Consider the following 21,955-nt stretch of genomic DNA (forward strand, 5'->3'; position numbering starts at 1 on the left):
GCCACAAAAAGGGAGAGACAATAGCAAATTGTCTGGCAATTTGATGGCGGCCAATTGTCCTTCGTCCTGCGGCCTTTTTTATTGCCAGTGCCATGTGGTCGGGTCGTTGATGTTCCTTCATTAGCTATTAATGCGAGCCCGGCCGTAAAAAGGTGTGACAATTGTCGGTGCCAACAATAGGTGTGGACCGAAAATGGAAGGACCTCTTAATGGCACTCGACTGGCGGGGATACCTGGCCATAAGAGTTTTAAGTGTGAATTCAACCAATTGAAGTGAAACTGTAGCTTTTTAGTGTGGAGTATCATAGGAAAAATGGGCAGAACATTGAGAGCTAATATAGGTATATGGTATATAGGATGGTATAGGTCCTTCAAGCCGGATTGTTAAATTGGAAAAATTCGCCCTTAACAGGCATTTCAAAACCAATTCTAAGTCGGTAAGTCTAAGTGAATGCAAAGTGTTATTAGCCTGCCTGTATTCACTTCCAATTAAACCAATGTTTTTGGCTTATCCTAGAATCGTGCTAATATACCCCAAGTCCACGACCCACGGGGCGTATACGTGGCCAACAGTACGCATAATTTATGTGCAAATGACTGAAGTTGTTGCCGGCAATATTGCTGCCTTTGCTCTTGGTCTTGGTCTTGCTCTTCCTGGCCCATTGTCGTCACATCGACTCTTTGTTGTTGGTCCTTGGGCAGGACGCCAAATGCAGGCGCTTTGTGAACGCGTTCACAGCTCATTAAATGCCCATTGGAGGAAAGTGCGGGACTGGGTACGCCTCATCCGCTGTATTATCGATTCAAGAGCTGCATTTGCATTTCGTATTCCGGATGTAGGATGTCGGATTCCGTTTCCCTGTCCCCGGACTCGAGTTGCGGCTTTGCGTACTTTCCCGTAATTTTCTGTGATTACATCTCGACTGGTTTTTCGATTGTTCCATGCCCGACCAGCGAATGCACCGAGAAAATGCATTGAATAATGTGGAAGGCCCGTGAGACTCTTAAATATATTTCTTATATTAAATAGTCATGTTTTTGAGGCAACAAATTAATTGCATTTCGCCTTGGGCGTCTTTTGATGGGACTTAAACTATCGGTCTGCCTTAGAGGATTTTTTTTTTGCCTTTGTGATGGTGGCAAAAAGAGAAACCTTTTTGCCGATTTCAATGGACTCTGCTTGCTTGTTTTTTTTCCTGCTCCATTAAACTGCAACCAAAGCCGACAGCTGACAAAGCCATGTTCGGATCGGATCGTATGGGTTGGTTTCTGTGGGCCGGACTGGGTTAGGATGCATCTTTTATGGGCTTCCACTCTGGAGAAGATGCCACTGACAAGTGCATATGCTTGAGCAGAGGATACTTTGTTATTGTTGATTTTACCTCCACGTTGCCGTGTGTATATATGTGTGTGTGTGTTCCGGCGTAGGTGTATGTGTTTGTATTTGTATTTGTATTTGTGTTTGCCTTTGCGGTCGGACCACAAAGGATTGTTTTCCACGTATCCGTGTCCGTATTCCGTATCCTGGCTAGCCATGATTGCATTTTGCGACTTGGCCTGCAGTTGATAACTCACTTTCAGGATTAATCCACAAACTGCCAAAAGAGGAAATGTTCAACCAACATCCTGGTCCAACCATTTTATTTTCCCATAGCAAATAATGACCCAGCACAAAGGATGTTCGAATGACAACAGAAAAAGTGCTAAAGGATAATGATGTGGAGAAGGAAGTAAATGCCAATGCAACCATTAAAGCAAAAAATAGACGAAAACGCCCGGAAGTCAAATATTTCTACATGAATGCAGAAAAAAAAATAAACAAGCATGCAATGTATAATAATATTAGACACGTATCTGTGGAAAAACAATTTTAAATGCTGATCAATTTGTTGAAAAGTATCTTATATTTGTTGAGGGATAAATCAATTCACCATTTCATTTGAAATTTGTCAATTTTTGTGTAAAGCTTTAATTCTAGAGCCGAAGAATATTTTGAAAATTTCCCAACTGCTGAGTGGAGTATGTAGTATCGAATATCGAGATAAGATTCTGTAAATTTTTAAGAGCAACTATTATGAAACTTTTTAGTGTTGCATAAAAGGGTTTTATGTCCATGGTCAAAAATTCATGTGTGAGACATTGTGGCGGTTTTTGCAGCTGCATTTAATGGCCCACCATAAACATTCTCCACTGAACCCGTACAAAAGGGCAGGAATTTCAGAATTTCTGCATTTTCCCCGAAAATGGGGCTTTTAATGCCCGGGCTGTCCGCCCGCAAGTCGTCAAGTACTTAATTGGATTTCCGGCGGCTGGCCAAAAAAACAATGACGAATATGTGGCGACAATTGTGATTGCACCGCATTCGACGGCAAGCTGCTGGCCGGCGATAAGATTGGTGGCCACCAGTGGGAGAATCAAATTATGAACTCTTCTACGCAACAATGGGCACGCCAGGATTGAAAACTGAGCGGGCCCTAAAAAGTATGCTATAAACCACTGAGTTTGTGCCTTAGTTTTTCACTCCGAAGCGATTAAAGGTAAAGCACTTGATTAAAATTTATATTTTGCAATACAAAGCTTTCTAAAATATGATCAACTTCGTGGCCAGCAGTCAAAGGATGCATTATAAGCCCTTCCACGGAACAAAGGATTCTCCACAGGATTGAATGCTAGATAGCGCCCCGAAAAGCATGCTATACATATATTCTAAGCTCTTAAGTGGTATTTTGTTGCTTAACTTCTCCCGCACAAGTTATTAAAGTTGTTGTACTTGGTTTGCCTCTACTTCTTCGACGATGAATAACTTATTAAAATCTCTTTTGTTTGCATTTCACTTAAAGCCGCTTGCAATACTACTTATCTATATATTTACTTCAAAATGCAAAGTATCCTGCCGGGCCATGTGCTTCCTCAAAGGACGAAATGTTTGCACTCAATCTTAATACTAAATACTAATCGACTCTCTCAAGGCGGACAGGCAACACGACCGAGTAATCTAATGAATCCTTGAGTCCTTGAACAGGCGTGTTGATCCATACTTTTCGGCTGTCAGCGCTCAACTAACTGTCGGCTTTTAATTAGAAATTGCACAGAAAAAAGTTATAGCCCTGGGCCGAGGAAGAGGAAGAATAGGCGCAAATATTACGCAAACCAGTGGATATAGAAAACGCGGTGGGAAAATGGAAAAATTGGTAAATGGGTAAATGGGGGGAATAAGAACGGGTAAGCATTTCAAAATGGGTCTCCTGAGGCCCGGTGGAAAAAAATTATTTGCAACATTGAAGGCACAAGCGGACAAAGTCGTTATGCTGCACAGAAAAAACCAAATTTAAATTCAAATAACTTTATTTTTTATTTTATTTTAATTCGCAAGCATGACAGACAAAACTGTCCCAATAAGTGTAAATTTGTAAGTTCTTAACTTCTTTATTTTATATTTATTAAAAAATAGTTTAACAGATTAAGCAGTATTTATTGAATGAATTAGTAAAGCACATAGTTAAATCGAAAAGATATTCAAGAATTCTTTTCCGTGCATTGAAAATACAGAGAAAGGGAGATAGAAATAGGGAGTGATAGAGAAAGGTACACAAAGTTTTTACTGCCCACACACACACACAGCGACACACGTGGAGCGAAAACTTATGTCATTATGATGGACTTTTGGTCCTTTGGCCACTTGTACGGTGACCATTGCCACCCAGACGTGGCCCACATTTCCCTCATGCGTGGCTGACAATTATTAATGAAAGGGTAAAAACTCTAACCATTCAAAGCTGAATAGCACAGAGCTTATCCTTATCGCCACTTTTGCCCGGCATGCAAAATTTATTGTCTACTTTTATTTATTGATCCAAGTTTACGCCACCTTTCACTTTGGCCATCTCCAGCGTCTTATCGTGGCCACAAATTGCAGCGAAACTTCAGGGGAAAAGTTGGCAATTCCTTGGATTCTTGAAGACATACATATGTTACAATCGAAGGGATCGAAGTTTTGGGAAAAGTGCAGACTTGATTGGGCCCGCATATCATAGAATGTACAATTTATTTATGGAAATAATATATCACAAGTAACCCATTAATTTACCATTTAAATCAAGCGGGCTATGGCCATAAAGCCAAAGAGTTATGTTCAAATTTTCACAACCCAGTCACATTTCACAAATGAGGATAATTAAAAGCGAATCAGAGGAAAGTGCGCCTTAACCCGCTGAGCCCCTTAACCCTCTACACAATCCGTAATCAGCTACTGGAAAACTTTTTCCCCCATTTGTCGCCAAAAAGTTTGTCAGCTTAAAATGAGTTTAACAACTGGAGAAAGGGTGAAGAAGTGAATCAGTGAAACAAATTTAATTTGGGAAGCCCTAACAATTTTATTTTCATATTATTTTCTCTTATTAATTTATATCCGCTACTTCCGGCACAAGAGAAAAGGACGACAAAAAATGAGGTAATAAAGAACAGGACTGCTTATTTATGGGCGAAGATTTGCCGGAAAATGCTGGCGGGGAAAAGCAGCGAGAACCCAGGAAGCGGCTGCTTTTGATGGCATTGCCGCAGGACTCTCGATATGGCAATCGATATGGCAAATCGAGTTTGTGTTTTATTTACGGCCGAGACCCGAAATAATGAAATGCCAATCGAAAGTCCTGGAAAGTGCCACTCCCCCCACTCAATTACCCGCTCTTAGGCTGAAGTGTATAATTTGGAAATTTATAAACTGTGAAATCTGGCCCACGTTGTTTTATTTATGAATTCGGGCTAGAAAAGGGATCAAGGACGAAGGACTCTATATCTGCGGCGCGTCTGAAAGCAAATAAATGAGCGTAGGAAAAAGGAAGCCACTTAATCCCATCCATTCGTGTCTGGAACCTCTGCATTTCCCTCTGCTCTCCAAGACAAAGACAAAGACTAAGGCATTTGCATACTTAATTAACTTGACTAAATTATTCCAAGGACTTTGGTGTCGAATGTAGCCAAAAAGTGTGGCCGAAATGTCGGCGACAAATTGGTTTTGACGCTCAGATATCGACCGACCGTAAAGTATAAATGGCATTTCGATACATCGCATTATTATTATGCACTCCAATTTATCAGTGAAATGTGGCCAGAAATACATTACTTTCCGGCCGCAAATTAATGCAAATTGAGTGGATTTCACAGGTAACAGATCCTTTTTCTCACCTCGTCCTTGGGCACCAGAGTCACCTTTTTGATGGTCGGCGCACTGTTGTTAACAACGACCGTTTCCCGTTTCAGCGATGGTCGTTTTAGGGCCGAGTGCGGCTTTTGTATCTCCACCATGATGAAGCTGTGGCCGATTATTATCACGCGGATTACGCACCCGTCAAAAAATAAGATGAGATGATGCGATGAGATGGCTTATTAGTTTGCAGGCTGTTCGCAGCTTAGACCTCTGAGAACTGGCCAAACTGTTGCCACTTTTTTGGGTAACGAAAAATGCTCAAAGCCATTTTTGGCCAAGAATTCACTTAGACGCACAGCGCCTTTTGCTGCTGCTCTCGCTGCTTTTGCTTTTTCCAAGTCAAATGGCTCATTAATCAAATAAGAATGGCCATTATAGCATGCATTAGGTGTACACATGCAAAAATTGTGTGGCAAAAATAATAAAAAATGATCTAAAAGCGAAATTTAATATTTCAGAGCGAGTAATCAGAGAAGTATGGTTTATTTTATTTTTTATTATAATATTTTGCAATACTTAAACATTACAAAAGAATAGTGCAAAAAATGTAAAATGTTTGCATAAATGTATATATATTTTTTAAATTTATTGCACTTAATTTATTCACTTTTTATTATAATGATTTTGCAATACTTAAACATTACAAAAGAATAGTGCAAAAAAGGTAAAAGGTTTGGATAAATGTATAGATATTTTTAAAATTTATTGCACTTAATTTATTTACCTATCGCTGTTTTAAAATTATATTAAGATATATAGGGATGTTTGATATTTTCATTGACTTTTGTGATATCATATATATTTAGACATCCCTACAGGTTGTTTTTTAATCCCTTCAGGTGTCACACAATTTTTTTCAGTGTCTTGTCTGCCGCTTTTTCTGCCTTGACTTTTGGACACACATACACCATGTTGTGCGTTGCGCATTATCTAAATTAGAGATGTGCGTCGTAAAGATTTTCCCGCACCATTTTGCACCAAGATTTTTCCCGCCTAATGCCGTCCTGTGTGTGTGCGTCTTTTAATGAGCTGTTTATGCAATCATCAGGCCCAAAACCTTGGCGGCTTTTTGGGCAATAAATTCTGGCTGCCTTTTCAAACCCCTCCAAATTTGCATAATCGCGGGGATGTCAAGCGACTTAACCTGAACGCGTCCGCATAATGCGACCGACGTCATGATTATAATGATGTGCTATTCCGTAACTTTAAGCTGTTGATTCAATTTGCCGGCACTGTTTGGTGCCAGATAAACGACTTAGTCGCAGAGCGCCAAAAAAGAAGATTTCAATTGAATCCCGGATGGCACGCATACGTGGTGAGGCGGAAGGGAAATCTTTGCAGAAAGTATTAGCATAAAACTAAGAAAACTGGCAAAACTTGCAAAACTGGCAAGACTGGAAAACTTCAACAGCGCCAGCTGTTTTGGCAGAGATGGAGCAAGAAAGTGGGATGAAAGGAAAACTTTTCGAAAAACTTGGCCCACATTTGCAATTTGCATATTGTTCGCCAATGGAAAGGCGGTCAAGTGGGCAGGATCCTATGCAAATGTTTGCGACGACGTACAACACTGCGTATGATTGATGTGGCCGGTCGGTCAGTTGCTTACATAGGTTTTGCGCCCGCTTTCTTCGCCTTCTCTCGCATTTTTTCGGGCAATCAATTTGGTTTCTGTGGCTCTCAATTTTAAACCCCTTCTCGTTTCAATGGCCTTGAACAATCTTGTTGAATTTTCGCCAGCTTACTTTTCGCACAGTTCTCTGTGTGTGTGTGTGTGTGTGCAAAAACAGGAAACTATTTTGGCCAAAAGGGGCGGCGCCATATTCTTAGTAAGCCAAAGTCGAAGAGTTTCCGCTTGTAAAACGGCGAAATATTATTTTGGCAAGTGTTCGTCAGCGGAAGTTGCTAAAGGTTAAATACTCGCAATTATTTCAACTAGCTTTGTAGTAGATTCTGAAAATAATTTAAGTTGCAAAAGCAAATAAAAGCGTACATTAAACGAAAGGTATATTTCATACGTATACATCGAAATGAGGTATATATTTTTCACTCCATGCATCTGACATTTGAGCTAGCTTCAGCACAATATCACATAAAAACACGACAAGCTAAAGATGTCTTCGTCGTGCAAAAGTGCACTGTGAAATTGAGATAATAGCCCGAACCTCGTATTATCCTTAAGCCCATCTGTCTGTCGTATCAGTGGCCAATCTCGGGTGCTCCGCACTAACCGAAGCACTGGCATATATCAATGCCAAACACACACACACATATACACACAGCCAGGATCTGAAGCTGTGTGCAAACAGTGAACATGGCCAAAAGGAGCACTGCCAGCGGGCCAAGATGGGAAAGGAAAAAAAAATAAGGACGGCAAAGGCAGCAAAATATACAGCCCTCGGCTTTAGGTTGGGCAAACTTTTTGTCTTCTTCTGTGGGCCAAGATGGAGCGCATAAATAGGACGGGTTCTTGTGGGTGGTACACTCGTATATGTATGGCATAGGTGATATAGTTTAGTATATGCAGTATAGTAGCACACTGGGCATGCATTTTAAACAGCTGCTGCAGTCTGACGATATGAGCACGGACTTTGACACACTTTGCCCCGATTGTCAGCTGTTTGTTTGCATTCTGCTCGCCATTCAGCAGGAAATTAAAAATGTCCTCATGGATTTATGTGCCTGGCACGCACACATGCTTAGCTGCACTGCAAAAAAAAGATGATGCCTCAACAAGGTTTCTTTTGCTACATCAAAATTGAAAGGATCATTCGCTTTCTTATTTCTCTAAATATATTGGTTACCAAATAAGCATTTTAATGATAATGATTATTTTATATAGATCTTTGTAAAAATATAGCTTATACATATGTATATCACTTATTAGTTTCCAGAATTGAATTCATTATTTCAAATCTTAAGCTCAAAAATATTTATGTATGTTACTTTGAAACTTAAACAAAAGCATTCATTATTCTGTTAATAATTTAATACAGTACAAGCTTATTCATCCCATATAATTGTATTTCCTGGCTAGCTAGAAATCTTAATTAATCTTAAAAATGTATTATTAAAATTGATACTTTTCTTCAGTGCACTTTTTAATGGTTATTTATTTGTTGTTTTAGTTCTTTCTTCTTGTTTCTCTGTGTAGATTGTTTTGCTTTCATTGAGTAAGTAAAACAGAGCAGGATAATTTGAAGGAGGGGTTAAATGGCGTAACGAACACACATGCAATAACACACACACACACACACATAGCAGCAACGAGAGCAACAACAACTACAGCTGTTCTATATATTTTTCTTTGTTATTTTTTGAGCAACTTTCCCCGCTTTTCCCACCTTTAATGGATGATTTCTTGTCACAATATATTCCCTCTGTGCGCTTTTTTTTGCGGTCTTGTTCTTCGAGTTGATTACATTTTACTGGGCTACACTGAGCGAAAAAATGGCCAGCAAATATCAAAATAATAACAACAATAGAGAGAGTCGAAGACGGAGAGAGTGAGAGGGACGAACGCGAGAGAGCGAACGCTTCCGTGCGGAAGTCAAACGACGACTGAAAGTGAAAATGAAACTGAATGCCAAAAACTCAATGGCGGAGCGAAACAAACGGTAAATTCCGTCCGCCTTTTCTCTGCTGCGTCTGCGTGTGTGTGTCCACTGTGCAAGTGTGTGCGAGGTGAAGCAGTTCGTTGTGTCGGTGTTCAGTGTGCAGTAGTGTGCGTAAATGGGGCCGGGCGTTTTTATTGTTTACGCTTCACGAACACAAACAGCACACTCGCACACATACTCCTGTGGATTTTGGGCGCCAAAAGATAATGGCCCAAAAACAGCTGATCGAACGAACGGAGCTTTTATTGTCTTGGCTGAGCTTTTTCGGCAGAAGTAGATAGCTTTTCAAAACAAAGTTCAGCTAAGTGATTTCATTCAATCAATTTACTTTTTCATATGTTTACTAGGGATCAATACATCGAGTTTCATTGATCTGTATTTTTTTTTTAATTTATTACACTTTGCAAGCAGTTTTAGGCTATAAACAAAATTGTACAATTCAAAATATGCCTATTCACCCAAGTTTAAAACCAGTTTTAGTTCTCTGATAATGTTTAAATTACTTCTACGTTGTTTTATTATTTGGATAAGCTTAACTTTATTTTTTTTTATTAAAAGTAGGTTTCTTTAAATGGGATATGACTTATCTTTTCTTCGTGATGCTAATATCGTTTTATTATTTGAAATTGAATTACTTAAAAGCCAGTAGATTGAAACAGCTTTAAAGCTGCTAGAACTCAAGACTCCTCTAGAAGACCTTTTTGCAGTGCTGTAGAGCTTTAAAAGTGAAAAATCCCTTCCTTTCGGAAGCTTTGAAAAGTCGCAAAAGTCCTGCAAATAATCTAGGCTCTTAAGAAAGCTATTTAAGCCTTCTGCTGATAAAGTTTTTCCACACCAAAGCTCCCAAAATCCATCTACCACTCGGAAACTTTTCATAAATCGTGGACTTTAAGCCACACAATTCTCGCGCCAGCTTTGAACTGCCTTTTTGGCATAATCCTGCTGGTTTTTTGAATATGACCCCAAAAAGTTTTGACCGCAAAGAAATTAATGCTGTAAAGCCGATGGGAATGCGAATGTGGATGTCCTAACTGCTTGAGTGGAAATTTGAACGTGAATGGGCGGCGGTTTGTGGCTAAAATTGCTTACGAAGCGCCTGCTGACTTGAGTATTTTACAATTCACCGCATATGTCAAATGCAGGACTCGCAAAGCCGCACAGAAACCGCAAGGACATTCCGCTGACTGGGAAATGTGTGTACACTTTGCGTATGTGTGTGTGTGTGTGTGTGATGAGGGGGCGGCATCAGAATTTAGCTGGGAAAAGGGGGCAGTCAGGCATGATGTAAAGCCATCCTGAACACATAAACCAATCCAATTCGTGCTCACCTCAATCGACTGTCAGTCCCAAGAACTCGATTAACATTTATTTTCCTTTTTGCACGTCTATTTCTTTTTTTGCCTTGTCGCATTGGCGTGACAATGTTGCAAAATTAATGCGATATCCAATGCGATTACAGATGTGACAACAACATGGGCAAATACCCAGTTGTACAGGCAGAAATGGGAGCTACAACAAGTGTTACAACCACTTGAAGTTGGTTTGGCTCAAAGTTGATTTACAATAATCGCTATCGACAAGCGAAATGGCAACAAATAACAGATGTAACTGCCAAAGCTGTTGGCCATAAACACCAGCTGCCAAACAGGGTGATGCGGATTAAAATCTATTTGTAATCTATAAAGATAAAGGGCGTAGGCATCAAGGGTCATATGGTAGATTGAGTGAAGCATTTCGAAAGAATCCTATAACCTTATAATATGAAGTTTTTCTATACGCAATAGTACTTTAATCTTTAAAGCAAGAAGTAAATGTTATTGTCAGCCCAAGAAGAAACACCCTTTTCGACTTTTGGTGGCAGGTGTTGCTGTTCTGTATGTAAAACACACAAATCGAGGCGAAAACGGAAACCAGACTCAAAGTTGGTCGGCGTTGAAGTGGGAGATATAAAGATTCCGTTGACCAACTCTCAAGAGCATATTTATATTTATCGATGGCATCACGCACACAGCCTCATCCACCTCTGCATATATGAATGTGGATACGTCGAGTTGTGTTTACAATCATGGCACTTGAATAGCACAAAAGTTATGCTTTAATCCGATATTAAATTCAATTTCGCCCTATTTCTCCAGGACGACTATATGTTCGTCAGAAGATATTTATTTATTTATAAGAATTTCTTGAATTAAATTTGGGGTCAGCATAGTTATAACAAATGGGAAAAATCATTATTTGAAACTCCTTATTAAAATACAATCTCTATAAAAGCCAATCATTTTTCATACTGAAATCATAGAAGTATCACTATTATTTTGAACACAACTGTGCCTATAGCGAATCGAAAATATGGCTTGTGGAATAAAAGACGCCTTGGAGGCCTTGCAGCTGGGATAGGGGTTTATTAAAAATGTATGCCGTAAAAATTTCGCTTCATATTGTGGGAAATGCCCCTGAATATTTACACGCTTTTCCGTGCCGCTGTATTTGTATGGGACTCCTCTGTGTGAGTGTGTGAGTGGTTGTTCTTGTGCTCGTAAACAGGAAACGGAAATCAGCATGCAGGCGCACGCAGCAACAACAACAAGAGCGGCGTGGAAAATCAACATCAGCAGTTGGATTATTGTTTTTCCGAGGCACTCACATTGCCGCGGTTGCTTGTGGCCAACATGTTTAATAACCGCACGACCGCAGTGCCGCGTTTTTAGCCCCAAGCCTCCATTACCCATTGGCCAAAATGGCAAAACTGGCCAAATCAACACATGTAACTAGTGGCAGGAAATCGTGGAGTGGCGGGCTTTGTTTTCCATTTTCTCCCCAAGTTGGCCTGGTAATGCTCGATGGCCATGCAAATATTGTTATGCAGATGTGGATTGACTGCGATCGTATATGTTATTCATAAGTATATGCGCATGTTTGTGGATAAACAGTAAACAACCAGTTGATGAGGTCAAAATCAAAGAGATGTCTTTGGTCTAGTGGGAATACACTTCTTGTTTTAGGAGTAAAACTACGAATAATGTGTAATGTAAACTTTGTCACACGTGTTTTAGTTTAATTGATAATTTATTCCGGCGATAATAAAGATCTCTGCTAAATTTAGGATGAACAAATTCATTTTTATGTACATATATGAAGCCATCTATTTGCTCTTATTGGAAAAATGTATTATTTGCTTGCAAAATTTATGGAAAACAAAACGGTTTCTGAAATATTTCGCGGAACTTTCTCTATTTTTCTATTTTATTGTGCAGATATGCGGTTTACATAAATTATTTTTGCAATAACAAACGCCAGTTTGCGCATTTATGGAATTAAATATTTATTTTGCGAACATCCCATGTATAAAAAGTGGGATAAGCAAGCAGAGATATTTATTCAGCGATTTAATGGACCAATTTTGGACTGCACAGAATGGTGGCCATTTGAGCCTTAATCGTTATTCGCTTGGCTTCAGTTTTGGCCATAATCGAATGCAGCTGGCCATCACAGAGGAATTCAATTTAAATGGGAAACTACATTTTTGCAGCGCGTGGGAAAATGGCTGAAGTTTGTTGCAGCTAAAATTAAATTAATGCCACATTGGTATGCGCATAGAAAATGCGGCCAAAAGGCAATAAAATAAGGACAACGAAAATAAGGACCAAAAAAGAGGGAGATGGGTATACAAAAGAAGAAAGAGACAGGCAGCCAAGTTAATTTATGTTCGAGTCCTTGCCGTCCTTATGCCTCATGTTGAGCCCCAACTTTTGGAGAGAGTGTTTTCTAAATATCATGTAAATACGAGTGCCAATACAAGAGCACCCTCACACACACGCACACACACTAAGGCAAGGAAAAACACACCTGCACACACGTTCAGTCCGCTTTGTCTTTGTGTGGGTGAGCAGAAAAGTTTTGCCACCTGCGTTTTTTCATTTACATGAGTAAGTTTCCACATTAAGCGCAGGGAAAATGAAAAGAAAAACCAGGCCTTCCCCATTTTCCACTGCCTCGCGACTTTCCTCGCAAAATTTAAAGTTAATCCCAACGAACATTTGTGCGGTACAAAAAAATTCAAAATTTAAAAAGCCTCTCTGCGCCAATCCATTTCAATTTTTGTTTAATCAGCGTTAATTGTGCGTTAAATTTATAATCGAATATTTGACAGTAATTAAATGAATTACTCTGAACACAAACACACACACACACAAGTGCATAATTAAATGAAAATCAGACATAAATTGAATTTGTATTTCTATTAAATATTAAGCAGAATATCAGCATTCTTTTTTTGTTCAATTTCAATTCGGGTGAAATCAAATGGAATTTCTTGATGACTTCACTCAGTCAGCTGGGCCAAGAAAAAAGGCGAAAGGAGGATTCTCTGAATTGTCTCTGGCTTTATGTACACTGCAAAAAAATAAACAAGAGATTGATATCTTGTGGAATACGAACAGTTCTGCTATTTGTGTAGCCAATAGTCGCATTTTGAGTAAGTAAAAATGCCTATTCCATTGCGCGTTAACTTATTTGAATTTTTTAATGGTTGACATATTTCTGAGAACTGAGTCAACAATTTTTTCCTGGTGCATTTACCAGCTACCAAAAAGTTAAGCACATCTCTTCTGCTCGCTCGGCGAATGTGAAACCAAAGTTAAATAAATAAGCGGCAGTTGATTAGGCAGCATCAAGGGGGCGGATGTGTTGGTGGAGGGGGCGTGGCCATGGCAGGGGATTCCCCTACATGGCTGAGTTGCTGAGCTCGGCATGCGTGAGGTGCCTGTGGCCGAATTCCAGGTGAAGAGGCGCCTCCCCACCGCCAACGCCACGCCCACCTGCGCATCTGCCTCCGGCCAACGCCTTATTAAGTTAACACAAATGCTGGTAACTGGATGACAGGGGCGTAGGATTGGGAATGGGGGCTTCTGCTTGTGGCACCTGTAACATCTTGCGAGTCGCAGATGGCTGCGCACTTGAATAATAAGCATCTATTTATCGGCCTAGACAGTTCGCAGAGCTCTCCACCTCCATTCGTTGAGATAAGATACTCATTTTGCCCTGTATCCTTATGGTTATTAGGGATATATTGGGCAAGGAATAGATACGGAAAATATATTTTAAAAAACCTTGCGGAAATGCGTTTTTAAGGTTTAAATTTACGCAAAGCGAGAGCCAAAGCATTCCGCTCAAAAATTGCGCATACGCCATGTTTCCAAACATAAAATTATGCATAACTCTTTGTAAATAAAATGTGTCAAAACTATTTATGAACATAAAACTTTTTACACAAGCCCGCTAGCATTGCGTTCAATTCACTTTGCATCCACTGTGTGTAACAAAATGTGTCAACACTGCGTATGCGTAATGAACTTTGAAACTTTGTGGCTTGGCAAACATTAAAATTAATTTCTAAACAATTTATGTATGAGCTCATGCAATGATATTTGTGAGTGCCATGAATTAAGGCTTGACTTTAAATTATTCCATCCGTTTAAGTTAAATAAAGCTGGATTTCATCGGCAGATAAATATAAATAATCAAAAACAGATAAATTGAAATGTCATTATTTAACGTTCATAACGTTTGTCACAACTTTTAATAAGTATAATTTGTTCGAAGTGCTTTAATGTTGAATTCATTTCGTATCCTGTGTGTCTGCCATTGGCGGGCCTTTAATCTATAATTTATTATAATTTTTATTATTATTATTGTACTTGTAGTTGTTGTTGGTCCTTGGCAGCTTAACGCGAATTTAATTTGCCATTTCCCGACGAATTTTCCGATGGCATCGTTAGCAGGGCGCTTATTTGTTTTCCTCCCAAAAAAATACTCAATTTTTCTCTCAAACAAAGCACAAAAATCGCGTGGGGAATTGTAGAAAGTTTTCGCAGATTGTCGAGTGCCACTAATTGTCTATAACCGGGGGCGTGCTATATGTATATATATGCATATAAAATCATGGATGTATGTACATATATCCAGCGCCACACATACGCTTCTCTGGGGACTTAAATGCCACATGGCGCCACTTGAATGAGGTTTTAAATGTTTGTCGACTTTGTGGCCATAAAAACGAGGAGTGGAACGTGGGCATTAGTGTTTGCTTGTGCGCCCATTATGCAGGCGATCCAAATGCGCTGCACAATTTAATTGAGTTTAAACATATATTTTTTGATTTTTTTTTCACTTTTTTGTTCCGGTGGTTGGCTTTGGTTTGTGCTCTTACAGTTGGCATATTGGTGCCGAAAATTTCCCCAGGGAAAAGCTGCTATCCATCATTGTCTGCCATTGATTCGAAATCTGGCGAAGAAAGCAGCTTTGATAAATTGCCTTCGCATGGAATTGGTCAAAAACAAGAACGGATTGAACAGATTTAAAGCTGGATTGTTTTTGCTTGTTTTAAACAAGGAATGGGTACGATTTTTGTGTTCATTCCACAGCTAAATGCAGCTTTAAATGCTTACTCATTAACAAAAAAAAACTTTGTGATTTTCAAGAGCAAAATATAAAAGATATAATTGCTTTAAAACATTTAAAAATTCCGTACCATATCTTTTTAATTTGGTTCGTTGACTAAACTTTTATAAAATGTACAGGCTTAAAGTTACATGCAATAATACTACAGAATTTTCTTAATAACCCTCCACATGTGAGCTGTAAATATTGTATTTAAAGCGCAACTTAAGTAATCGCTTGCATTTTCCCTTCTTTTTGCCTCTGGCAAACTCATGGAGTTCGTTTGCTGCTGGGAAATTTAAATTGAAATGCTATTGAAAGTTTGTCCCGGCGACAGTTACACACATGCACACAAGAAATTCAATTAGAGTTTTCAGTACTTTCATCAGCTGTTTTTCGTGCCCAACCCATCCCCTTGGCCATTTGCTATTTGCCTTCATTTGGCTGATGAGGGGGTGGGCCGGGTGGATTTCGGGCCAGCTGGGGCGTGAAATTGTGCCAAGGCAGCTTTTGGGCCAACTAAGGTTGAGGATGTCCTTTCAAGCTTACCTGCAAAGAAACAAAATTAAGGGTAGGGTATTAAGCACACAAGCAAACATATCTACACGGGTAGTTTGGAAAGAGAAAGCAGGAGAAAGGCCAGCTAAACCAAAGCAAGTCCAGTTAAAGTTTGACCATAAACACAAAAAACCAAATTAATCATGACTCGGCCAGTCATAAAACTCAGCACAAAAAGTTTCTGGCAGAAGGTGAGAGGATCTAGAGGATATATAACTCCACATTGCGGGTTTACTTTAAAGAACCTAGGGATTCGTTTTAAGTTAAACTAAAAAACATTCATCCAAGCTAAATATTCAGATAGTTATTATTATGAATACCTCAAATGCAGTGGTTTAGTAATCAGCTTTAATGATTTCTTTAGTTAATTTCTCTTCATTTGTATGCTATAATCCTGTACTGAACAATAATCAAGTTAAAAGTTGTGTGAAAAATATGTAAGCCTCACATAAAAAAGTAAAGTCTAAGCTTTTCCATTTATTTATATTGCTTTTTATATTAAACCTCCTTATTATGACTGCATATCTTTCGTTAAAAATTTGAAATAAAAATGCCCATGTTAATTTTGACCAATTATTGGCCAACCCTTTCACATTCCAGATATTATTAAGAAAAGGAAACTTGTGAAAACTTTTTGTTTTGGTTTTGAACTTATACTAAACGGGCTGAAGCCCAAATATCAAGTGGCTGCTGTCGTGTTGCTGTTCCAACTTGAACCCAAGTGCACGGGGATCAGGAGGTCGGGATGATACGGCCACCCTGCCGAGTGAATCCCAAAAGGCACTTAGGCCACATGATGAGCTGGCTGACAGGTCAGAGAACCGGAGAAACGGAACGCAGAACCTAGAACCGAGAACCGAGAACCGGAGAGCCAGGTCTCAAGTGAATGGCGTTGATGGGCCACGACCTTGCATTTGGTCATGGCGCTCTCGTCTGTCGTGTCAGCCAGCCCATCAGGCCATCAGCTCGCCAGGCCACCAGGCCACCACCCACTGCCTAGGACACCCAGATAGGTCTGGGATCTGCCCACCCCCACATTCATCCTTCGCCTTCCATGTCCTGTTGACAGTTGCACTAATTGCAAAATGCTGTTGTTTGTTCTGCTGCCATTGTCTGTGGCATACTTTTAGGCAATTTGCATATTTCGTTAAGCAGCAGTAGCGGCAGGATGCAGGACTCACGCGCTGCATCTGCGAATGTCCTGCTGCATCCTGCTGCGTCCTGCCTTGCAGCTGAACTCCTTCGCTTTTGCTATCCTCGGCATTTTGGGGCCGGGTAAATATTTTCGTGCGACACACTCTAATTGATAACGAAGGCTTACATTTCACTAATTGACACCATGATTAATTGGCCAGAAATCGAAATTTGCCCGGCGGCTGCATTTCATTAGCCTCTTGAAAACATAAATACTTTGGAGATGTAATACAAATAATAACAGTTTAAATAACTAATTAAAGAATGTGGAATTGAGTATGCGTGTTTTAAAATAAGGTTGTTTTTCTTCGAAGGGGTTTCAAATGTGTGCCGAATTTTCAATCCCTTACGTTGTGACTTAAGTTTCAGTAGTTTTTTTCCAAAAGTTCCTTGAGCTCTAATTAAACTAGCCTGTATGGGCACGAACTTTTAGAAATTTCCTTTTCAGCTTCCGCCCATTTTCTTTCGTCCTACATTTCATTCTCATTTAGAATGCATTTTTCTTTTTCTGCCTCTTTAAAAAAAACGTGACCCACACACACAATCGTCATTTATTTTTCCTTTTTTCCCAGTCTTTCCTCTCTCTTACTCTCTTTATCTCTCTCTCTCTCTCGCCGTCGTTTGCATCTAAATTATGGCAATTGAGTGTGAGCCCCATAAATCATATTCATCCTGCACTTGTTTTGTATTCAGAGTTAGTTTTTTAAGGGGCATGTGTGATATGATATGATGACTTTGTTTTATTGTAGATTTATAATCTACAAATATTTTTTATTAATTTATATGGCAAAAAGTAAGCAATTATGCCAACAAATTAAAAAAATAAAGATTTTATAGAGTTATAAGCTGTCCTTATTACAAATATTCTTTTGTTTGATATAAATTATTTGAGCCGAAGCTTTGCTAAAGAATAAGTATATATGTTAATTAAAATGTATGACACACAATATAATATTATCGTAAAAACTGGTGTGGCACGCAAGGAAGAGAAAAAATATATTCATCAAAAATGATGTATAAAATCGTCTACTACTATGAAAAAGTATGTGCCAAGAATCACAAAAAAAAAATGTACAAAAAAGTATCATAAAACCTAGTGTGAAATAAAGCACGCGACAAGCGTATTGGCTTCATTTTGAATGATTTACGACAAGTGGTCCTTTGATGTATTGTCATTTCGTTTTGGCCATCAATTTTGGCCATGGCATCGGGCCAAAAGTGAGCTTAACATGCACGGAAACCCATGGATCCTTAATGTCCACCCATCCACTGGACTCCACTTTACTCCGCACAGTTTCTGCTCTTGTGTTTCGATTAATTTTTAATGAGAAACCATTTATGCGGCGTCCGTTTGTGCCGGGCTTAATTAGTTGCAACTTCAATGGGATATTAATGGAGGGCGAATTTTGGCAGAGTGCAACAGCGACAGACTCATTATGGTGGACAGCGGGAATACGGAATTGGGAACTCGGTGTTCGGCGTTCGGGATCATAATCGTTATGCCCGCTCCGTTTAATTAAACTTTCCAACCCTTGAGGGTTGAAATTGTGGCCTTGTTCGGCTTAATTGCTAACACGCACACACACACACACACAACCAATACACACGCATACACATAGCAGCCGGAGGACTTTGTTCTAGCCCCAAAAAGTATGCAATAAAAATTAATGAGCGGGAAAATTTTTATTGACGCGCCTTTGGCAATGCATAAATGAATAATGCCCCTGGGGTAAAGCATAATGAGCGTTGCTTGAATTTCTATGTGCGCGTGTGTGTTTGTATATATATACATATATCTTTGGAGGCATTTGGAGCCACGCCCACACAGTAAAAACTAGGCAAACAACGTCATTGTTCGCGCAGCTGGGGCGACTGAATAATCTCGGTTTGTTTGCCAAAAGAATTTCGCCCGCTCTGATTTGTGGCCACTAAAAGCTTCTCTGACATCAGCCGAAGGACATGTTGGGCCAGGACACTCAGGACATGCCATCGCTGGCCAAATAAATGAATGGACACACGTGTGCGGCTCGCGGCGGAAGGAGGCATTGCCCATTGTGCGGAGGGCACAGTGGGATCAAAATAGCATTTCCTGTAAACACATTTTTAAGTGATGTTTTTTAACAGCTTTTTAAATTAAAAAGGTAATTAACATACAAACTTGTATTTTTTGATTGGTTCTAAAAGCAGTTCCAGACAATTTTAAAGAAAGGGATAGAAAGTTTCTTATGACATCTGTTTTATATATTTATATATATATATTTGGAATGCTGAAATATGTGTATATTTGTATATATATGATATATCAATATCAATATTTTATAGAACTACAAAGCTATCTTGCTTACAAACTGCTGACTACTTTGTGTCAATTGTGTGGCGCCACCGGTCTGAGCATAACAAATGCCATCCGCCCATTTATCCAGTGGCCCAGCTGCACCTGCCCCTTCTTGCATCCGTTCGCCCCCTCCGCGCCCCTGCTAATTGCAGTTGGAAGGAGTGGAGCCAGGCGTCAACATTGCGCATACGCCACGTGGGCTGCAGATTTTTGAAAGAGCTCTCGTCGCTCTTCAGTTGGAATTCAATCAGAGTGCCTGGTCGTATTTTCACCAGTCATTAGCCGCCAAAAATAGCCGCCTAAAAACACAGAGCACAAGTTGAAAGGCCAGTGAAAGTGAAAAGGAAATGTGGCAAGAGGAAGCTGAAAGGTCGAGAGCAAAGAAAAGGCAACTTCTTTATGACATCAGCCGAGGAGCTGGGGGTCCACAAAAGTCACACAAAAGTTGACCGAAAACCCTGGGGGTGCGTGTGCGATGTGCGATATGCGATATGCAAACTAAACGAAGGCACGTGACCATCGCACAAAAACACACTTCCGAACCTTTGGCGTACAATCTCGCAGGACATTCACGCACACGCAAACGCACAGAAGCGAGTCCTTGAGGAGGCTCCAGGTGGACACGTGTGGCCATTTGAAATAGACTGCTCTCTTAAAATAAACCGAAAAAAAATGTAGTCGAACAAGCCTAGCTACTACTTATCATATAAATTATTTCGGATGTTCTTTAGATTAAAATATTCGATGGGGAAAAATCCCTGTTATGATCGTACAACTACTGCAGGTTTCCATTTCTTTGTGAGTATTTCTTTAGAGTAATTATCTACAAAAAGCTATGAAAAATAGCAAATAAATAATAAGGCTGTTTTCTTATAAAAAAAAACAAGTTACATTTATTTTTTACCATTTTCGCATTCCGAGCTTGCCTTCCGAAATTCCTCTTGGCAAACAAAGTTGTTACTTTGCCACGTAATAATTATCCCTCCCATCTTCGCAAAAAAGGATGTCTAAAAATAAACTTGTGTCTCGTAAATCGCGTGACCCACGGGCTTTCCTTTCCTCTTTTTCGGCGAAAGCAGTTCGTGGGTCACTTGGGGGGTCAAAGGTTGCCCCGTTGGCCGAGTACATTTTTGAGTTAAATACGATGTCTCCTCCGTGCGCCATTTATTATCTACGGAAGTGTCCACCAGCGATTGCGTGTTGCATGCGCTGGCCATTTAGCCAGCCACGCCCACTTTCCGCTCTCGCCGACCAAACGCCCACTGAATTTCCACAGCCGTTATATAGTGTTCCCATCACAAAAACTCACGTAGTCGAACGGTTAACACAACAATTTGCCGAAGGATTTTCGTTATCGCCTTTAGAGGGGGGCGAAAATGTGGGGAAATGGAAAACACACAGAAAGAAAAAATGTATAGCACTTAAATCTATATTAGAAATAGTATTTAAGGCTAACTAATTGTGAGTTTTAGGACTAATATTCTAATAATTCTAATAATTCTAATAGATAAAAGATGGATCCCAAAAAAAAATTCGAACAAAGTTCTGCAGTTTTTTTTGCTTGTATTGAATATAAAAAGATATATAATGCTTAGATAGTTTTGGAACAGCTTAGTTCTCAGCCCGTTTTTCGCAGTGTAATAGATCGAGATTTGTGTTGTGCTAACCTTATTTTTGGTATGTTTTATTGTTGCTTTCCGGGCATCCGTAGCACCTGTCGCAAATTGGCCAGCGAATGAGGGGCGAGCGGTGCTACTTTGGGGGCGTTGTCACGTTCTTCCCAAAAATGCTGCAATTCTACACAGCTTCCACATTTTCCGCACTTTCCATTTCTCATTTGTTTGCAGCCCCCAGATGTTTTGCCATTGTACCCGTTTGGGTTTCACTTTCAGTTGGTGTTTGCCAGCTTGTTTGTTTGTTGCATGCTTTTGAGTAGCGCTTGATTTGGTCTAAAAGCAAATTGGCATTTCCCCAGCACGTTTTTGAATTATAAACGAGTTCACAAACGGATGGGGCTTTCAGGGGGTTAAGTGGGCAGGCTTTCTGATTGTGCAGGCCCTCAATTATGCACACACGTCGAATTAAAAGGGGGCAGAATGGAGGGGTTTTAGTGGGCCAAGCACGCACAAATCTGGAAATTGCATCCAGGAACTGGCCCCCATTCCGCCAGCCATATTGCATCCTTCTATGCACTTTGACTCCTCCTCCTCCCTCGTGACCCGCACCAAATGGCATAGCAAATGAGCTGGAGAAATCGGAGGAGCTGGGAGTTCTCAGGCGGAGAAACTTCCCAAGGCAGGTTATAAAACCCCGGGCACTTTGAGCCAAATTGAACATGGCAAAAATTAAAGCCAACGCAAGTGGTCAAAAATAATAAGAACCTAACTTTGAAAGTTTTCATCCTCTTAAGCTTAGCCAGCAGAACAGCTCAATTGTTTAATAAAATGCTACTTATTATTCATAATTTTAATTGTAAATGGAGTATAAAACGCTTTGAATATGTCGACAGTAAATATTTGTTAATATATTTGAAAGTAATTTAAATAGCATACAACTTATACCACCGCTTAAAAATGGAATATAAATGTTGTACATTTATTTAAAAATATT

At 39.7% G+C, this 21,955-nt stretch overlaps 1 protein-coding gene across 3 annotated transcripts in view; it reads right to left on the minus strand.

Annotated features, from left to right (window-relative positions):
* Nucleotides 1-21,955, minus strand: part of LOC117147877 (inactive dipeptidyl peptidase 10) — a 79,049-nt gene that overhangs the window by 7,926 nt on the left and 49,168 nt on the right. The window contains exon 1 of one of the 3 annotated variants that reach the window (XM_033314957.1): nt 5,185-5,304. The exons of the other annotated variants lie outside the window; for them this stretch is intronic. Coding sequence (XP_033170848.1) covers nt 5,185-5,304 — 120 coding nt within the window. Of the gene's footprint in view, nt 1-5,184; nt 5,305-21,955 lie in introns of those variants that run through there. 3 annotated transcript variants of the gene reach the window in all.

This window comes from Drosophila mauritiana, chromosome X (genome assembly GCF_004382145.1).
Source record: "Drosophila mauritiana strain mau12 chromosome X, ASM438214v1, whole genome shotgun sequence".
NCBI classification, from domain to species: domain Eukaryota; kingdom Metazoa; phylum Arthropoda; class Insecta; order Diptera; family Drosophilidae; genus Drosophila; species Drosophila mauritiana.